General features: G+C 32.4%; 3 protein-coding genes across 3 annotated transcripts; all 3 read right to left on the bottom strand.

The window, feature by feature from the left end:
- Nucleotides 1-1,912: 1,912 nt before the first annotated feature.
- LOC139526583 (uncharacterized) lies at nt 1,913-2,542 on the bottom strand. Its single transcript, XM_071321742.1, has one exon. The coding sequence runs from the start codon at nt 2,540-2,542 to the stop codon at nt 1,913-1,915; it is 630 nt and encodes a 209-aa protein (XP_071177843.1).
- A 337-nt stretch (nt 2,543-2,879) lies between these two features.
- Nucleotides 2,880-4,817, bottom strand: LOC139526582 (uncharacterized). Its single transcript, XM_071321741.1, has one exon. It carries the CDS (start codon nt 4,815-4,817, stop codon nt 2,880-2,882), a length of 1,938 nt encoding a protein of 645 aa, XP_071177842.1.
- A 39-nt stretch (nt 4,818-4,856) lies between these two features.
- Nucleotides 4,857-5,783, bottom strand: LOC139526581 (uncharacterized). Its single transcript, XM_071321740.1, has one exon. The coding sequence runs from the start codon at nt 5,781-5,783 to the stop codon at nt 4,857-4,859; it is 927 nt and encodes a 308-aa protein (XP_071177841.1).
- Between the last annotated feature and the right edge of the window lie 16,925 nt (nt 5,784-22,708).

The raw sequence follows: 22,708 nt of genomic DNA, 5'->3' as shown, positions 1-22,708 counted from the left end.
GACTCATCAGTGACGCTCATATCAAAATATTTATAAAGCCAAACAAATAAAAAGTTGAAGAGAATTGTTAAGCCAAAATTCCAAAAGGTTGTGCAAAATACGGCAAAGGTAATCTATGCATGGGATTTTTCGAAAAATTCAAAGTTGTTGAGTAAAATTTAATGTCATTTATCTCTGTTTTCATAACATTTCCATTTGCTTCCATATCCAAGACATGAGAACCAATACAAGGGATGATATCTGTATATAGTACTGCTTTTGTTTTATAAGTTTTATAATAACAGAGTTAATTATCTGCAATGTTTTGACATTTTATTTCCCTTGTGGTACTAGTGACATGCAAAAGTTTTCATTTCGTAAATCAATGTATTCTAAAATAACATTAACGATACTAATTGACCTGCACCAGATGCGTATTTCGACAAAAAATGTTTCTTCAGTGATGCTCGAGGCCAGCATATTTGAAAGTCAAAAGCTTCTTAAAGGGAGAGATATGGTGTATAAAGTCAAGACACCAAGTCTAAACACCATCCAAGGTTAAAACATTTATTCCAGGATTTACAAAAATATAAAATACCAAGAGACAATACTATGTTAATAAACTCATCATAGATACCAGGATTAAAATTTTATATTTACGCCAGACACGCGTTTCGTCTACAAATAAAGGAAACAGTAGTATACCGATGTTCAAAACTCATAAATCGATAGAAAAATAAACAAATCCGGGTCCCAGACCAAAACTGAGGGAAACGCATTAAATATAAGAGGAGAATGACGACACAACATTAAAATGTAACACACACAGAAACGAACTAATCATTCGACAAAATCCGATAACAATAAAAAAAAAATTACATCACAAAAGACTCATCAGTGACGCTCGAATAAAAAAAATGTTTAAAGGCCAAATGAAGTACGAAGTTGAAGAGCATTGGATACCAAAAATTCCTAAAAGTTTTTGAAAATACAACTAAGGTAATCTATTCCTGAGGTAGAAAAGCCTTAGTATTTAAAAGAATTCAAAGTTTTCTTAACAATTAATTTATTATTATGAACATATCAATGATAACTCAAGTCAGCGCAGAAGTGTGACTACTGGTCTAAATCATTGCAATACGAACAAAAGTTCGTGACAAATATAGAATATACAAAGTAATATATCAAGAAACACTATTGGGAACCTTTAGAAAATTAAATTGTAACCAACAATTCGTAATGAATTATTGATAGGCAACGCAAACGTTGGAATATTATATTAACTGCCTTGACATGGCCGATTAGTTCTTCATTAACATTTAACGGGTTGAATGCTGTAACAAAAAAAAAACAATAGTTTACAATTGTTTCTGTGTTTTTCTTTATTTCAACCTTAATTTATAAAACGATATCAAGATAAATTACATATGGTGAAGCATTGTACTTTTTTCATTGGATATTACAATCACGTGTGTTTTACTCAAGAAATACACGCCAGGTTGTTTAACATTTATTGTTTTATTATGATGTACGTTTCAACCTGAAATAAAGAACAAATCCCATTTACTACATTGTAAGATATAAACATAACAGAATGATAAGTCTATAGTATGCCATGTATTGTCCGATGTATATTGTCACTTTTATTCAAACAAACTTACGCATTGACGAGCTCCAATATGTACATAGCTTGAGCAAATTAATGTCAACATTTCTCTGTTCCAGGGGAAATTTAGTATCGGGGAAAGGAACGTAAATTACTATATCGCCTTGCGATACACTCCCGTCACGAAGACTTCAGATTAAACAGTTACATTTGTTTATTTTTCAACGGGAAGTAGTAAGACTAGTCTGTGCACTGAACGACGAATTTTTGTATCTGTGACATTTTGATAATCGGTTCCACTACCTCCTATGTTTTTGTAACGCACGGTCACATCACGAACATTTCCATCAAGACTCGGAATCGCCTCGTCAACCTGCCCCAGTTTCCATTTTCTAGCAAAGCATGGTTGTCTTGTACTAAAACCAAGTCACCTTTCTTGAGATTTCTATATGATGTATGCCACTTCTGTCTTATAATCAACGTATGAAAATAATCACGAATCCACTTTCGCCAAAATGAATTCACTACGTTCTGGATAAATGTATGACGGTTTCTTGGATTACAATCCTGATTGTAATGTCCGTTTGGAACTCGAATACTAGCTCTCCCGAGCAATAAATCATTCGGACATAGGTATGTCCCTTCATTCGGATCACAGTTATTGGTACCTATCGGTCTTTCATTTAACACATTAGCAGTCTCAAATAATACAGTTTGCAATTCTGAAAATGTCATTACTGAATCCCCTATGGCAACATCAAGACATTTCTTAACAGATTTGATAAGAGCTTCGCTACAACCATTTCCCCATGGTGCATGAGCTGATTTTATTATATTCCATTGCATTCCTTTACTAGTTCCAAATGTTTTAATATCGTCCCAATCCCATGTGTGCACAACTTGCTTAAGTTCTTTTCCTGCAGCAACTAACTGCGTTCCGGTATCAGAAATCATCATTCTTGGATATCCACGAATCGAGACAAACCTTCTTAGCGCAATCAAAAAACTGTTCTTATCATATTCTTCAACAAGGTCAACATATACCATGTATACGCCTCTGCTGTCAGACAGTGGAAAATCACTCCATACGCTTTCCCAAATGTCCTTCTTTTGACTGTATCACGGATGGTATACGGTCCGAATAAATCTACTGCACAGTAGTAAAAAGGTGGCGATGGATTCAATCTATATGACGGAATCTGTTCTGACAACGTTTAGTCCTTCCATATTATCATTAGAATCTCCTGATACAATCCAATGTTTTATAGCAAATCCTCCTTTGCGGAGAATGTTGTCACAGTTTTGAATCACGTTTTTGGCCTCCTTCATTGTTTCTTTTGACACCAAAAATGTCGTCAACGTAGCTATTTTTGTTGATCATTTTAGCTGTATCTGGATATGTATGTGAACACATGTCAGCAGTCATTTGAAGTGCAATGGTTGCACTAGCACCGCTTGGTTTATCTCCAAATGTAACAGTTTGTAAGACATAATGGTCTGTCAGCTTACTTGAATCCATATCTCTCCACACGAACCTGTGAGTATGTTGGTCTAGTAGAGACAGGTTTACAGAATTGTACATTTTCGATATATCTCCTGATGTGGCTTCTTTCTCCTGACGAAATCTCAAAAGTACTCCTAATAGATCATTTATTACATTAGGTCCCTTTGCCCAGTATTTGTTGAGTACGTGTCCCATGTACGAAGCTGACGAATTGAAGACTATTCTGATTGGTGTAGATTTCGATTCTGGTTTTAATACTTCATGATGATGAATGTAATGTACTGGGCCTTCATATTGTTGAATTTCCGTTTCTGTCAATTTCCTGGCCACATTCCGTTTAACCATGTCTTCAATTTGATTTTGATACGACTCACTATATTCTTGTCCCATCTTATGCAAGCGTTTCTCCGTTGATAAGAGTTTAGCCTTAGCTGAGTTAACATTATTAGGCAATTCACTTGGACTCCTTTTCCATGGATGCGATGCTTCCCACTTTTGACTTTCAGAATCATAATTGAGCCCGTTTCGTATCATTATTAACTCCCTCTCGTCCTGAATAGTATAGTTGTTGTTCCCGATTGGACATTTTCCGCATTTACAGTTCCCACATTTAGGTGTGCAACTAATTCCAAGACTTTCTATTTCATAGAATTTGTCAATGCTTTCTTTAAGGGGTAAATTTTCAATTTGCATGTCATTTATATTATGTATTATTCTTGATGCATGATTGATTCTAACAGCATTGTTATTGACGTTTTCATAGGATTGTAACATAGTATGACTTCCTCGTAAGCAGTATCCGAATTGATTCTTCATCAGTTGCAAGTTCCCAATCTGATCAAACTTGGAAGGTAATAAGGCGCAAAAATCAGTGCCAATCAAAAGTTCAATTTCACCTGTCGGTCTAACAATATCGCTTATCTTGATGCCTCTGAACAAATTGACAACATTTTGAACATTTACTTTAGATACATCTGCCATTATCTCGTCCATACCAAATACCTTGATTTGCCAGGTTTCGCCATGCGCGTTGGTTAATGGTAGAATAAACTCCGTACTTTGAATACTATCAGTGCTGTTTCCAACCTTTGTTACTGACAGTGTTACATTACGTCCCTTTAGATTCAATTTTCCTGCCAATTCAGGAGTAATCAAAGAAATGTTCGAACCTGGATCCCATAAGGTGGCCACCTGAATTCCGTTACATGTAACGTTGCTCACCATTAAAATAACGTCTTCCCGACCACGATCATCATTAACAATGTCCATTGAATTGTGAAATGTCAAAGCAGATACTGGAATGCCATGAAGAGCAGGGTGGTGATATTTTCCGCATTTTGTATGATCTTCATTGATTATGTCACAAGGATTTCGTCTGCTGCAATCACGAGATAAATGTCCAGTCTTGAGACAACTAAAGCAACACCCATTTTTCCGTAACAGTTGAACTTTGCTTTGTTCATCCAAATTAAAAAACGCATAGCACTGTCCAATATCATGCCTATCAGTTTCGTGATACCAACATTGTCTCTGATTCAAGGTCTTATTCTGATTTTGCCGATCGAATTTTCCATCTGTGTCCTGATTTGGTCTACGACGTTGAACAGCTTCAGTAACTTGAGCTAAACCATTAACCATCTGTTTCATGATAACCTGAATTTCCTTTAGAAGTACCTGAATTGATGACTGATCTTCTCCTACCTGCACAACATGAGCAGCACTGTCCATGGATTTATGAGTTTGAACAGCGGTATACTACTGTTGTCTTTATTTAATGTTTGTGGCACCTTCCCGTAAATCTGATTCAATGTACTCCATTGCATTTGTTTCTTCGAGTAGGAAATTCATAAAGTCCTTAAATTTGAGCGATCGGTCCCTTTGTTTTCGAATAGCCCATTCCCTTTTCTGAATTGTCGGTAAAAGTACCTCTATTTGACTAGTCATAGTTGCAGTGTCCCATTCCCTTTCCATCTTCATTTTACACAAATCCAACCAGCATAGCTCAATTATATCTACTGTATGTATGAACCCTTTATTGTCACCATCAGATACCTTTTTGAGCGATTTAAGTTCATATAAAACTGATTCAGCAATGCGTTCTTCTCTTCCATATTTCATGTCTAACCTTTTGAACATTGCAGTGAAGTTATCATCAACTCCTTGAACCGTTTTCAAAGCTTCTCCGGACAAACACTGTTTTAATGCAAAGGGATCCGGAGTCATTAATTTTGAGTAATCATTTCTAAAGCTGGGATACTCTCTTAAATTTCCACTAAATGTTGGTGCCTCTAAACGTTTGACTTTAACGGTATTTGGATGTTCCTTTGTTGTGTTTACCTTTGATTTATCTTCTTTGTTTTTCCTATTTGTCATGACTAAATCGGCTCTTGCGTCGCATAATTGACTATAGTTCTTGTCCATATCGGAGTTAGCAGTGTTAATTATGTCACCCTCTGTTTCATCATCAGAGTCAAGGATATTTAAGTAAGCAGAATGTTCCCCTTCTAATTTTTCATATGCATGTTCCATGTCTTTGAGTATTTTCTGGAGAACCTCCCCATTTTCTGTTTTAGTTTGTTCTTTGAATCTATTGAATACTCTGTGAAACTGACCTTTTGATGTGCTTCGTTTCTTCTTCCGTAATTTTATATTATTCAATTTATCTCCATCTTCAGGCTTGTCTTGGGAATCCATACTTTCTCATGCGTTGAAATGTTTTACTCAAGAAATACACGCCAGGTTGTTTAACATTTATTGTTTTATTATGATGTACGTTTCAACCTGAAAAAAAGAACAAACCACATTTACTACATTGTAAGATATAAACATAACAGAATGATGAGTCTATAATATGCCATGTATTGTCCGATGTATATTGTCACTTTTTAAACAAACTTACGCATTGACGAGCTCCAATAAGTAAATAGATTGAGCAAATTAATGTCAACATTTCTCTGTTCCAGGGGAAATTTAGTATAAGGGAAAGGAACGTAAATTACTATATCGCCTTGCTTTCAAAGGTTATTTTATGTATCCGTAGCCTTGTTTCTATTTTTACGTTTATTGACGCGATGTTTCTATCTATATGTATATTGGAGGTCGATATAAAAAAAATCTTGCTAAATGTAGATTTATAACGTCATGACGTCACACATAACAACCACAGAGCGCCACATCAGACAAAAAGATAATTTTCAAGTTTATAAATTTACAAATACACAGAGAGAACATTGAACGCCGTTTCCCTCATACATTATTTACATATGTAATATAGAGATTAAGCACTTTCACTCTGTCAATACATTGTACATTATATATGAACCTGATAGATTATATTGACACTCGGACTTTGTCCTCGATCAATATAATCTGAACGGATTCATATATAATGTATTGACTACGTCAAAAGTCCATAATTGATAAATAAGTAACAATGTTTCATTTGAAGACATCTCTAAATTGCACAACTTCAAATTTATCAACACGTAAAATTTCATTTGAATATTTTTTCATATATAAATCCTGGTATTAAGTTTGGAATCATGCAAAAGAAAAGTCGACGAGAATCGGTTCAGAAGTGGTTCCCATACTAATGCCACATGGCTTACGCATAATCAACCAAATATTTCAGTTACGTAAAACTCTAAATTTCGTTCAGTTTTTAGTGACGGTAGTTTAGAAACAGTCTCATTCACATATCACCCGGTCAAATCTTTATTTTATCGTATTATAGAAACTATCCTAGCATTATATCATCCAAAACCCTGCAGCAATGGGATACAACAAATAGATCAAAATGTAGAATCTAGTAATATGTTCTATATGAAAAATAAGTAAAATTTCAAAAATACTGAACTTCGAGGAAAATTAAAAAAAGGAAAGTCCATAATCAAATGGAAAAATCAAAATCTCAAACACATCAGGCATTTGCTTATGTAGAAACTGGTGGATTAAATATGATTTTATCGTCTCTTTAATAATCCACCAAATCAATATTACCTTTCATAAAATATGATGTGTGTTCTTTTCACAGCGGAAACTGACACAGATGTTATAGGAATTCCTCGTTTATTCCTGTCTATAACATATTTGTATTTTTTAAAGGAACATTTAAAATAAAATCATGATAACTCTATTTCCAAGTGTGTTTTTTTTTTAAGTTTAATATAAAAATAAGAAAGAACTAGCCTAGTAAGACCACATTTTGCCCCCAAAATATAGCAGTTTTACCAAAATGTTAAAAACGTAAACTGTTAGCTATTTATTAGAAATTAGTATTCTTCTGGTACATATAAACAAATGGGTTGTTTTTGACAATTCAATGCCCATCTATTGGGATCTAGCATCATTAAGTAATGCTAAATTACTGAAATCGTCAAAATTTTAGCATTTTAGTAAATTTTCAGACGGTTGTCTTAAATTGAAGTGGCCGCATTAGTGTTATATTTTTTTTATATTTAATGTAAGTTGTATTTGGTGATAATAAATAACACATATAAAGGTTGATGCTGAACACGGATGCGACCACTTTCAATTTTGACAAAAACCATCTGAAAAGTGACATATTATGGCATATTTGATAGATTTGTCATATTTAAGCTGAATTTGAGCGTCTTTATTGACTAAATCAGTTCAAATCTTTCACATAAACTAATTGAATCGACTGAAGTAGACACTTAAGTGTTTACAAAGTTAGTATCCAGAATCTTTCATCAGCTGAATCTGAAGTTTGAGGCCAAAATCGGCCCTTACCGAACCTACTTCTTTATCATTTCAACTTTAATTTTAAAAACGATATCACTATATTGGCAATATTTGAGGACATCTCTAAATTGCACAAGTTCAAATCTAAGATCAAGTATGACTACATTTTATTATTGTTTTCGTATATAAATTCTCTCTGAAGTTTGGATTTATAAAAAAAATAATGGTTAATATATGAAGATCGACGTTTACAGTAAGAGGTGAAAAAGGACTTCTATTTCGTTTTCAATCATCATTCTGTTAATGTAGGCAAAATGAAAACAAATAATGTGACCAATATTTAATCAATTTTACTCTATTCGACGTCATCGGTACACGGGGTCAAACTAATTAAAATTGATTGGTATGGCAGCAGTAGTTTGTCTCTTCTTCATTCAATCTATTTGTTCCTAATCTGTGACCTTTTATCAATCTTTTGTTTGAATTTAATTTTTTTAGAACTTTATTCCCAACTAACCATCATGTATTAATACAATGAACTTTATTCAGATGCAAAGTCCTTTAAAAAAATTTATCCAACTAATCCGCCGAAAGCGCTGAATTTCTTCTTTTCATCTGTATTCTCGATGGGTACTAACTGTGCACCACTTATTGCGGACCTGTTTTTGTATTGTGATGAGTTACAATTTATGACTAAAATTAGCAAAGACCCATCAAAACAACATTTGATACAAAAAATTAACAATACTTTTATATATTTGGATGATATATTGGCTCTCAATAATGACGACTTCAGTATGTATACTAAAGAAATTTATCCTGTTGAACTTACTTTAAAAAAGCTAATACTAACAATGACCACTGCCCTTTCCTCGATCTTGATATCTTTATCATAAACGGGAAGCTTAATACAAAAATTTATGATAAAAGAGACGATTTTTCATTTCCTATCGTTAATTATCCATTTTTAGATGGTCATGTTCCCTTGTCACCATCTTATGGTGTTTATATTTCTCGACTTGTACGATTCGCTCGTGTATGTAACAACGTATTAGATTTTAGCGAGAGAAATTTATGTATTACTGAAAAATTATTGCACCAGGGTTTTCGATATCACAAACTAGTCAAAACATTTACTAAATTTTATCATCGGTATAAGGAAATAATTCGTAAATATAACTCAACATGCAGACATCTTATACGTTCAGGTATTTCACATCCAATCTTTTATGGTAATATTCTTTACAAAACACAAAAATGTCAGTATTCACCTCAAAAGCTTACAAAACCTTTAAACAGACTTATTAAGAAGGGATATAGTTACGATACTGTTGTCAGGTCATTAAAGATTGCATATTTTGGTTTTAATATTGATTCACTTATAGGGTCTTTCCATCGGAACTAAACACATTTATTTAAAAAACAGTTTTTGGCATGACACGGGTTATGTTCTGCTCATATATTTTATGAAAGTATTAACCCCTAACGGGAGGGATTGTGCCTGATATTCATATGATGACGACATAATCTTTCGATCAGTTTCATTGAGGTCTGGAGCTGGCATGTCAGTTAACTGCTAGTAGTCTGTTGTTATTTTTGTATTATTGTCATTTTTTTTAATTTTTGTTACATCTTCTGACATCGGACCTGGACTTCTCTTGAACTGAATTTTAATGTGCGTATTGTTATGCGTTCACTTTTCTACATTGACTAGAGGTATAGTGGGAGGGTTGAAATCTCATAAACATGTTTAACCCCGCCGCAATTTTGCGCCTGTCCTAAGTCAGGAGCCTCTGGCCTTTGTTAGTCTTGTATGATTTTTAATTTTAGTTTCTTGTGTATAATTCGGAGTTTAGTATGACGTCCATTATCACTGTACTAGTATACATATTGTTTAAGGGTCCAGCTGAAGGACACCTACGGGTGCGGGAGTTTCTCGCTACTTTGAAGACCCATTGGTGGCCTTCGGCTGTTATCTGCTCTATGGTCGGGTTGTTGTCGCTTTGACACATTCCCCATTTCCTTTCTCAATTTTATCTTTGTTCGTGGGGCGCTACAAGGACTTATCTATCTACTTAGGAATATTTGAATAGCAATGCTTTTTAACTTCTTAATTACATTTGGACTTCCAAGTGTTTTTCCACGTGCTACAAACCAGTCTTATTTAGATGAAATGGTCATCTTACTAAGTGATCATTGTGTTAATATGTTGATATTTCGAATTATGAGGTATACATACGCTTCAATTGACACGTACTTCACAGTTCCTATCAATAATTACTTTTAATGAGGCAATTTCTTTGAATATTTTAAATAATTTACAAACACGAATGGTAATTATGCACATGTATCTCTCATACAAAAACAAAAACAATAGATAATTAATTTGACGAATATAATTTTCTCCAGTATAGAAATATCTTATGTTATACTCGGCATAAGTTCCTTAAGTTGTTACAGTTTTGAATGAATGCATTATAGAAAAAACTAAACAATTTCCTGTTGCGCTGAATGTTTGAAAGTAACTATTGATAATTCTGCTCGACTGATGCTTAATTAACATTCGCTTCCGTAAATTATTCTACATATTCAACGAAAATGTCTCATTGAAAGTGATTTATTTCACTATTCCCAATAGCAAATAGGAATGCATAGGTTTTTTTTTTATAAATGATGCATTGCGTCTATACATGTTCCTCAATTACATAGATGTTATATGAAAGTAATATGCAAGATTTTTGTATATTTATATCACATTTATAGAAAGAGTTTTGTACTTTTCAACAGGCGTTTGCAGGATTTCTCCTTTAATTAAATCATACAAAAGAATTTCTTTTATACGAAGTTTTCTATAGAGCGAACAGAAATAAACTAAGACCTGTTGGTGACCTTCTCCTGTTGTCTGTTCTATGGTCGGGTTGTTGTCTCTTTGACACATTACCCATTTCCATTTTCAATTTTATCATTTGTGAAGACAATTTTGCAAAAGCAAGAGATGTTTCTAAAATAAAATGATGATCGAAAACGTTGGTGTAAACAGGAAAGTTTTTGATAAAATGGGTGATAGTAACTGATGCAAGACTATCTTCTCTACGCAAATGTTCGAATAAGTGTTTATTGTTAATAGATATTTTCTAATTACCTTGCTTCAACTGTTTCAAAGACCAAAAAACCGCAGTTATTTGCAGACATAATATTTATCCTCATAAACTTCCCTAATAACGAGTATATTAGAAGATTGTTGAAGATGGTAGGATAAAGGGGAACCGAGAGAACGAAGGCACAAGGAAGACAAAAGGAGATGTATAAGGAGTGAAGAGAGAAAGGAGATACAAGAATGAGAACGGCTGAGAGGACACTAGAAAGTATAAAAAAATGAATCATTAGGAACAACACAGGAACCAAATAAGGTCAATATACAAACTGAAGGAAAACACAGTTATATGAAATACAATTCTACATGTTACTGTGTCCAGATATTGTTCAAAAGCTCCAAAAAGCATATATCAGAAATAATCTTTCCTCAACAACTTTATCGTCAATATAGTTGCATAAAATTCCAGTTATGTTTTTAATGTCTTGTTATTTCATCAATCATTAGTCCTCTGAAAATGTGTCATATTAAGCGGATCATTAGCGTTTTTTGTTTTTAATACTAGCTTGAACTTGTACATGTACAATGTTGTATTAAAGTTGATTTGATTTTTTTGTTTACAGTTTGCAATCATATATTAAATACCAGCTGGTTTTGATTATTTCTGCTTTATCTACTTCTCACCATAACTCTGTATATGAGGTGATAATAAAATTGAGAAAGGAAATGGGGAATGAGTCAAAGCGACAAAACCCGAGCATAGAGCAGACAACAGTCGAAGGCCACCAATGGGTCTTCAAAGTAGCGAGAAACTCCCGCACCCGTAGGTGTCCTTCAGCTGGCCCCTTAACAAATATGTATACTAGAACAGTGATAATGGAAGTCATACTAAACTCCGAATTATACACAAGAAACTTAAATTAAAAATCATACAAGACCAACAAAGGCCCGAGGCTCCTGACTTGGGACAGGCGCAAAATTGCGGCAGAGTTAAACATGTTTATGAGATCTCAACCCTCCCCCTATACCTCTAGCCAATGTAGAAAAGTAAACGCATAACAAAACGCACATTACAATTCAGTTCAAGAGAAGTCCGAGTCCGATGTCAGAAGATGTAACAAAAGAAAATAAATAAAATGACAATAATACACAAATAACAACAGACTACTAGCAGTTAACTGACATGCCAGCTCCAGACCTCAAATAAACTGATTGAAAGATTATGTCTTCATCATATGAATATCAGGTACAATCCTCTCGTTAGGGGTTAAGTATCATACTATCATAAAATATATGAATGAAAAGAACATAACCCGAGTCATGCCAACAACTGTTTTTCAAATAAATGTGTTTAGTTCCGATGCAAAGACCCTATAAGTGAATCAATATTAAAGCAAAAATATGCAATCTTTAATGACCTGACAACAGTGTCGTAACTATATCCCTTCTTAATAAGTCTGTTTAAAGGTTTTGTAAGCTTTTGAGGTGTATACTGACATTTTTGTGCTTTGTAAAGAATATTACCATAAAAGATTGGATGTGAAATACCTGAACGTATAAGATGTCTGCATGTTGAGTTATATTTACGAATTATTTCCTTATACCGATGATAAAATTTAGTAAATGTTTTGACTAGTTTGTGATATCGAAAACCCTGGTGTAATAATTTTTCAGTAATACATAAATTTCTCTCGTTTAAATCTAATACGTTGTTACATACACGAGCGAATCGTACAAGTCGAGATATATAAACACCATAAGATGATGACAACGGAACGTCACCATCTAAAAATGGATAATTAACGATAGGAAATGAAAAATCATCTATTCTATCAGAAATTTTTATATTATGCTTCCCGTTAATGATATAGATATCAAGATCGAGGAACGGGCAGTGGTCATTGTTAGTATTAGCTTTATTTAAAGTAAGTTCAACAGGATAAATTTCTTTAGTATACATACTGAAGTCGTTATTATTGAGAGCCAATATATCATCCAAATATCTAAAAGTATTGTTAAATTTTTGCATCAAATGTTGTTTCGATGGGTCTCTGCTAATTTTAGTCATAAATTGTGCTCATAACAATACAAAAACAGGTCTGCAATAAGTGGTGCACAGTTAGTCCCCATTGGAATTCCAATAGCTTGACGATAAACGGAATCTCCAAAGCGAACAAAGATGTTATCAAGTAAAAATTCAAGCGCATATATAGTATCGAAGCATGTCCAATTGACATAGTTCTTTTGTTTATTGCTACTAAAAAATGACCTAAAAGAGTTTGAACATATGTACTCGCATTCTGACTTTTTAAATGCCCATTTAATTAGGGATGTGATTTTTTTCTTAATAAGAATATGAGGCAAAGTGTATATACGGTAGAAAAATCAAAACTTTGAACGGATTCAAATTCACCAATATATGCATGCAATTTATCAAGTACTTCCAACGAGTTTTTGACACTCCAAAAGTAATTAATTCCACTATTTTCAAAGGCCTTATTTGAACAACTTATTATCAGGTTTTTTATTGTACCAAATGTACTAGTAAGTAGAACAGACAATTTAGTAGTGGAACAAGTACATATCCTCCCCTTGTTACCTTAGGAAAGGTAGATCAGTTGTATTCATATACTACAAAAAAATTGATTTAGAAATAACTAGTGGTCAAATGTGTCCTCATTTTATATTACAACAAATACTAAGAGGTTTATGACCAAAAAGCATAACAAATAGTCAAATTTGTCGCATGTCAACTATCCCTGTAGAAGTTGGAACCTTGTTCATAAGGACGCCTAAATGTATTTATTATGAGGTCGGGGACACGGACACGTCACAGAGATAAACTGAACAAATATACCGTACTCTGTGGTAAATTATAAACGGCAAGTCCCTAAGCAAATGGCAAAACAAACCTCAAACACATCAAACAAATGGACAACAACTGCCATATTTCTGACTTGGTACATACATTTTTGATGTAGAAAATTGTGGATTAAACCTGGATTCATAGCTAGCTGAACCCCTCATTTTTATAACAGTCACATAAGATTTCGTTACAAAGGTGTTTGTGTTTGATTCTAGTAGTAGTCTATGTGTGTCAATATTCAGGAAAATAATAAGATATGATAATAACTTCTGGGTTCGATAGTTTTCTTTATTTCGAGCTATATATATGAGATGCAAGCGAACTTATTGAAATGTGGGTTATACGGTGGACATGATAATTATATCTGCAAGTGCATTTACAGACCCTGCAAGAGAATTATCGTATTTTTGTCTTTGAGAAGAAAAAAAGGTGAAATTTCGATTTTTAAACTTAAATCAATGCGGTGAAATACATTGTCTTTATATTAACATTTAGTGTCGGAATGTTTATATAATTTACCGATATACAAATCTCATAATTCAACTAATAAGACAAACAAAACCTGATACAATGTGTAATAGGGAAAAAAATAAACCACTCCAGCACCAAGAATCTACGTCTCAAGTATCTACGTCTCGAGGGTATCACCAGCCCAGTAGTCAACACTTCTGTGTTGACATGAATATCAATAATGTGGTCATTTTTTAAAAATTTCCTGTTTACAAAACTTTGAATTTTCGAAAAACTAAGGATTTTATTATCCCAGGTATGGATTACCGTAGCCGTATTTGGCACAACTTTTTGGAATTTTGGATCCTCAATGCTCTTCAACTTTGTACTTGTTTGGCTTTATAAATATATTGATTTGAGCGTCACTGATGAGTCTTATGTAGACGAAACGCGCGTCTGGCGTACTAAATTGTAATCCTGGTACCTTTGATAACTATCAAGATCATATTTTAGTTTGTGAAGTAGACACTTAGATATATATCTATAAGGTCATGGTGGTACTTTCTTAGAAAAAGGACCAGACGTTCTTTGATAGAAACTTAATTAACCGATTCCGATAACGTCTTGTGAAGTATGAGTAGCAGAGGCAAGCTGAACTGTGTGACACATTTTTCTCCCAATCTTATCTTATGATATGATACTCTATTTTTTAAGAGGAAATAAAGTCAATAATCTGATTACTTTACCTGTCAATTGTCCATTTGTTCTAGCTAACCACATACTGATGTTCATTAATATGCATCAGGTACATCAAACATCAGAAAAATTACACCAAACTCAAACGTATCATCCCAACGCTATCAGATTTTAATTTATTCTTCAACTTTAGTATATGAAATCAAAGGTGTATTAATAAATCAACTGTTAAAATATGGCATCTAATTTCTTCTTTTCACCAAGTTCTCTTTAAATTTCGAAGAAGCCTTCTTTTTTTCACAAATTTCAAAGATGTCTTTCAATTTCAAATTTCTGGAGCTTAAAGAATTACAAAAGTCACTGTGCTTTTCTTTACCGTATTTCCTTACAATTTTTCAAATAGAGCTATAGTATATTTTTGATATAATTATGGTCACTTTATTATGTTGAAAGCAATCCAATTTGCAATATAATCTAAAAGTCAGAGAAAAATTCGTGCTTATCAATATAAAAAAGAAGATGTGGTATGAATGTCAATGAGACAACTCTCCAACTTAGTCACAATGAAAAAAAAAACACTTTATAAAGATCTAATCAAATTCTAATTTAGAAATTTTTGTATGTTGGAATATTTTTGTTTAACTGGCATACATTCTTATTTATTGAAGCAAATTACTCCTGTTGTTTCGTTTGAAATGTCCTCTACGGTTAATGAACATGTATTGAGAGAAATGTGAGAAATATATAGTTTCGTGTATATTCAATGTTAGGTTAGTAGAGAGGCGGGAATTATTTCAATACACGGTTAGTAGTGGGACGACTTTGGTACTATTTGATTATTTAAATGTATTGAAAGTTCTGTTTAATATTGTTATATCAAGGTTGTTGATATCAAATTGTTATTGTTGATATCAATTTTTTTGTTGTGCAAACCAATGGAGGTAGGTTCTTAAAATTAAACACTTGAACACTTTAATTTAAAAATAAGAAGATTGTAAATAAGACAACTCTATTTTGAATTCAACAAATAAAGATATTCGGTAAGATATCGTATTAGGTCACTAACACACTATGTATAGCTTGTTTCCGAACCCTATTATTATTGTGTATTTTGTATGATGATATATTTGTATTGATGATAAATAAATATGTTTAAACTAACACACTATGTAACTAATATAATTCAATCCCAGTACAGATAGAATAGTATTGTTTTGAAAATAACCGACGTTACCAGCTGCCTGTAGCATAAACTTCATGATGCAAATGATGCATGTTGTATCTATAGTACTGTTATGACCTTGGTAATTTTACTTAAACTACTTCTAGAACCTTTTAATTTTCAAACGGTTTAATTAGTTGCCTCGTATATTTTGGTTTAGAGAGTACACGATAAAGCGAATGCCGGAAACAGATACGTGTGTGTTGACAGCTAATGTAAGTTTAGTCTAGAGAATTTCTGTTGAAGGTTATCTTCAAATGTCACGCGCACTTAATAACCTCTATTCTACTTTATATTCACAGTGATGAACGTTTTATATCATATATGCTTTACTGTTGGTTATTACTAAGGTTAAGGGGTGATGGACTTATAACGGCCGTATCAGAAAGAATAAAATTTCGAAAATACACCAAAAAATAAACATTGTACATGTAAATTGTTAGTTATTTACTCTTTCTTACGAAGATACATAATTGCTTTCAAGACGAAATAAACTACTTCATTGTATCAGTCTGAAGTGATTTCTATTTGTTTTTTCATTCAGTGTTATGTTGATTCGAACGAGTCTTGTTTCATTTCTTTTCGGATTCATGCGATTTCATCAGTGTTTGGATTTTATATACCTTAAATGATATCTTTTTTAATTGTGAATGCAATTTGAACATCAATAATTACTGTTGAGTCTATTACACACGTTCTGCAATACATGTGTCCCAGTGCAATGGGATGCTTCATATATAAACATTGGTGTTTTAGATTTAAAAAAATTAAGAAATTAGGATTTAACAAAAACATGTATGAAAGACCAGAAAACCATGGAGAATTATGTTCTAACTACCATCAAAAGTGAGGATCTAAAACATATAAAGAATATATGCTAAGGTTCCACTAAAGTAAAATATAGGACACAACAGAAACATCTAGACTTTGCCTGTATTTATCAACTTAAAATTAATAAAGTCCGAAACTGTGGAAACATATGTTCATTTAAACATACTTAACATATACATACTGTGTAAATTGTAAATAAACTTGAAATTTTTGTGTTATGGTCAAACCGGTTTTGGGGATGAACATTAAACTTTTCAAAAAATCTGGAGGCCTGTGAGATGACTTAATTTCTTTAAATTGGTTTGAACGAATACTGTTACATGTAATGCAGTACAAGCTAATGTTTATTTGTCACAGACATGTTTCAATAACATTTATGCTCAATTTCTGTATTGTACCTTCGATATTCGTTCACTTAGATCCATGAAATTAACTGAAACTCGTGAATGAATACATTTTCTTAACAATCAACATTAGCGTGTACTGCAATACATGTAACAGTATTCGTTCATACCAATTTTAAACAAATTAAGTTGTCTAGGAGGCCTCCAGATTTTTTTTGGAAAATTAAGTGTCCACCCCCAAAACCTGTTTGACCATAACACAAAAATTTCAAGTTTATTTAGGCTACAGAACTTTATTCATTTCATGTTGAAAAATACAGGCAGAGTTTTAATGTTTATGCAGTGTCCTATATTTTGACTTTAGTGGAACCTTAATTGATGAATGTTGAATCTTGCCGATGTATGAACATGTTTCTCATACGCTCCATCTGAATCACGTTTTTGTAATTGAAAGTGATAGATGAATTTGGTTTTGTAAAGGTATAAGATATGTTGCGACCATACTTTTTCAGACAAGAGAAATATTTTCGAGTGAACTTATGTATGCTAAAAGATGTTACTCAAGTAGATAGCAAGACCTTTGTTGGAGAGGGAAAGTTTCAGAAGAGATCTATTTTCCTTTTCGTTTTTCCTATGCGAACCGATCGTAAATGATTTGTGACTAGCAGTATATAAGATGATGCCTGTAACATGTGTAAGTTTGTATTAGTTGAATAAGGGTGTGCAACATAAGTTCCGACTTTTTTTTCCGATGATCCGATTTTGCATGAAAAGGATTGAATGATTAAATTCTGGTGCATAATGTCAATAACATTATTGTTCATGTCTGCTTTATGGCCGTACATACGTTTATTTAGCTTTATTAATCTTTTATTTGTTTGCTTTATAATTCAGATAGTAAATTCTGGTATTGTAGGATTTTGTAGTTTAATTGCTAGTAAATAAACCAATGATAGATACAAGAATTAAAAAAACTTAGCAGTTATCAAAATAGTTATTAGAAATAATAAGAAATCAAAAATATTACTAAATATCAAGACATGAGGCAATGAAAGCAACCAAAAAGCACGCAAAAATACAATTATAAGTCAAAACACGATCTTCACGTTAATTCTATGTCTATTTAGTATGTCCAGCTATAAGTTATTATCCTGTTCTAGGCAGGTTTAAAAAAATTAAACAATCAATACATGTCAGTCAATTCTTTGAATATATCTGTATTTAAAAAAAATGAACGAAGTAGCATATACAGCGGGAAAATATTCTTTGTGGGACAAAACTAATGTGTAAGCATTTGAATTAAATTCAGAGGCGGAATATACAAAAGTCTGAATCGAAACCTTATAAGCATATGCCAACTTGAGACCGTAATAATCCATGCAAAAACTAAAAACGACGGAATACAAACAACAGTCTACAAAAAACTGCAAGTTAAACTGAAGAATGAGCAACACTTACCCCACTTCAAACAGTATTCGTCCTGGTTCCGGATATCCTTCGATACTAATTATTACAAAAATATTATTTGCCGTTGTTAAAAGTTGTAATAATGTTTCAAAGTCGAATCGGACATATACAAAACGTATTTTCTTTTATACATTTTCAGATCATAGACCACAGGCCATGCAATTATTGTCAGTAATTATAAATTATGTGTAATTCTAGTAAAATAATACATCTTTTCTTCTTTCTTGTTTTTTTTTTTTTTGTTTTTTTTTGTTTGATATACGCAGAGGCGTTTTATAAGTAATAATCTGAGAGTAATATATCAATCACTAAAAGGATTTCCTCAGTAAGAAAATAGATTTCATAAAAAAATCAAATCGTTCACTTATATAATTCAAACATTACTAGAAGGGAGGGTTTCACGACCTTCACTACGCATGATGGTCTTGCACCATCAATATACATAATATTTGCAGAATTACTGCTACGTGATAGACAATGTTCATTATCTTACCTCCTATACATTTCTAGGAATATGATTGATTAATGCGTCCGCGTGCAAACCATGTATATTTGATATTAGGTTAGTAGGGAGGCGGGGCTTATCTCATACACGGTTAGTAGTGGAGTTACGTCCCTTTATATTCCGTATTAGGTAAGAAGAGGGCGGGGCCTATTTCATACACGGTTAGTTATGGTGTTATGTCCCTTTATAAAAAACAAAACGGTACTGAGAAAAAATCTTAAAAGTTCCAACAGACGAAGAAATTGATGATTAAGATTGAAATAAATTCATAAAACACATTTAAACCTTACAAGTCGTTATTTTTGGCATCTGTTTTTTTTAGGATCAATGGAAGTATTTTTTTAGTGCTAACAGTATTGAAGACTTGCTCATTTTGAGAATCACTAGTCTTAATTTCACACGTTAAGATAGTCGGTAAAACAAATTCGTTACATAGTGTGCTAGTGACGTAATACGGTATATATGGGGTCAGTAAATTCCATATGGGGATTCGAGCTTCGCTCTCACCCCATATGGAAATTACTGACCCCATATATACCGTATTAGGTCACTAGCACACTAAGTAACTAATAATATACTATTCCTTCTAGAGCTACTAAGGTAATTGTAAAGTGATATTGATAATATTTTTTTTTTTAATTTTAAAACACAATTCAGAATTTAATTTGAGTGAGAAATAAGATTTTATCAAACAAAAAGTCCAAAGAGTGATACAGTGTACTGTTTTTTTTTGTTTTTTTTTTCTGTACAGCCTTACCAAAAAATGTACAAAGCCCATAGCGTATGATAAGTGCATGGAAAATGTGAAACAAGTCTAAAGAGAAATATATTTAAGCCTTTGTTTTTATGTTAGTATTATTATATTAAGAATAGAAACAAGAAGAAAGTAAAATCACAAAAAAATACTAAACTCCGAGGAAAAATCAAAGCGGAAAGTCCTTAATCAAATGGCAAAATGGCAGATGATGTGGTATGAATGCCAACGAGGCAACTCTCCATCCAAGTCACAATTTTTCAAAGGTAAACCGTTAAAGGTCAACTATATTTTCGTTTTTAAATGCTTAACTATATAAGATAAAGTTATAAAAATGTGTATTCCATATTGTAGAAATACATATGATATGGTTAAAACTGGCATCTATAACATCTGATGTTTTGACTTAAACAAACAACTCAGTGCACATTATAAGAATTTATTCTAAAACGTGTGTTTGTTTTGTATTTGCGACTTTTTGTATTTCTTTTGTTCTTATAACGTGACTCTGTACTTTAAAAGATCCCGTCAATATGATATTGTTCTATTATATGTCATTATGATATATTTCTATTATGAATTACAATATACGTTGAACCACAAACGTCAAAATCATTCAATCGCGTAGTGGAATTAACTATTTTTGGATTCTTATAAATTCTATATATAACTTTTGGACTAGTTTAAATCTCGGTCTATTTTTTAAATTTATTCTTACATACTTTTGATTTTTTAACCCTGTATGCTAATATTCCCATGAAAATTTTAAAATTGTTTGTACGCACATTGAACGACAAATTTATGTGACGTATAAAATTTTCTGACGTCAGACACTCAAATCAATAAATGTGTTCGTAGATAGTAGATGTTTTTGTGTTGTGTTAAATTGTTCCTTTTAAAATTGTTAAACGATGATGACTGATGTACCCATATTTTGACTATTTTATTTATTGTGTCTGTTTATTTAACGCATCAATGTAAAAATATCGGAAATTGATGAGACTGTCATTAAAGTGAGAGGGTCAGCGCTATAGTACCAGGTTTAATCCACCATTTTCTACATTTGAAAATGCCTGTACCAAGTCAGGAATATGACAGTTCTTGTCCATTCGTTTTTGATGCGTTTTGTTATTTGATTTTGCCATGTGATTATGGACTTTCCCAATTGATCTTCCTCTAAGTTCAGTATTTTTGTGATTTTACTTTTTGAGACTTAACCATTGCCAGCATTTATAGGGAAGTAATGTATGTGATCTAGGTTGATCGTATCAACAATACATGTCTAAGCAATTATGCATTGGACAAAATATTTGTAAGTGCAAAATGTAATTTCATAAGAAATGTATACTTATTACAAATTTGATTGCACTGGTATGATTATTTTACGAGGTTGTTTTGTCCAAAAGACATTTAACTTATCACAAAAGTAAAATAAAACACTGATATAAATATTTTATCTAATGTATGATTTATTCTAATAAGTTTTAGTTTTTTTTTAATAAGTGCATTGAATGCATGTGGATTCATACTTAACAAAAACATACAAGGAAATGTGTTACAAAATGTACTTTTCGTGTATAATACAAAGGTCCAAAGGGTTAAACTGTTGACTAAGATATAACTAGATCTTAATTGATAAAATAAGCTATGTTATAACATCTGAAAATATGATACGTATCTATAAACCTTAGAACATAATGATGAGGATCATACATTTTGTACAAGGTTAGCTGATACTAAGGAAACAGGGAAACCAATAACCATAAAAATATGAGTTGGATACGAAAAAAAAAACGGTCCAGAAAATATTTACTAAAAAAGGACAATACGAACCACACCAAAAAAGCCAACTATGGTTATGGTCAATAGAAAGAACACACACCATTACATTGATATCCAAACACATATCAGAAAATTTAAGTAAAGTACTGCAACACGTACGTAAAAAGTAAAAATCACAAAAAAAAGACTCCAAGGAAAATTAGAAACGGAAAGTCCCTAATCAAATGGCAATATCAAAAGCTCAAACACATCAAACCAAACGTAATGTGCTTTTCAAACAAGTTTAAATTTGATGCATCTTGAGATGAGACAAATAAGTGTTTGACAGATTCAAGGATGAATGGATTGTTCTTATAACTGCACCAGTAACAGGGGTTAAAATTTTATTCAGTTGAGAATAAAAAACCCACGTGCTGGCTAAGTAAAAGAGGCAAATAATTTTGATTAACATAATGTTGATGAAAATCCTTGATCTTTAATTTGGACAATTCACGTTTGTTTGCAGTCAAGACCTAAAATTACAGAGTTATTTTGAGCATTCAACCAATGACTTAGCAATTGTGAAAGTTGTTAAAAAGGGCTATTCCCTTAAAATGTATGTGGGAGGGTAGGAACGGACTTTCAAAATATCCTTACAACCAAGAACAATTTGTTTTAGATAAATTTGCACAATGGTAATAGACGCATACTAAAAAAAAGACCAATGACCCACATTCAATAACTTAACTTCCGTTCCTTCCCTTTCACATTTTTTTAAAATGGATTAGCCCTAAAGTGCTCCTCCTCTATTTGAATCAGAATCAATTGCAATTGTTGTTTGTTGTCAATATTTAACATGATCGAGATTTCTTTTGAAATCAAGAATCAAGGCCTAACAAACCTGGAAATGAGCGGAATTTTAGGC

Source organism: Mytilus edulis, chromosome 6 (genome assembly GCF_963676685.1).
Source record: "Mytilus edulis chromosome 6, xbMytEdul2.2, whole genome shotgun sequence".
Lineage (NCBI taxonomy): Eukaryota > Metazoa > Mollusca > Bivalvia > Mytilida > Mytilidae > Mytilus > Mytilus edulis.
Note: the sequence above shows the minus strand (reverse complement) of the source record. Positions and strands in the feature narration are given on the sequence as shown.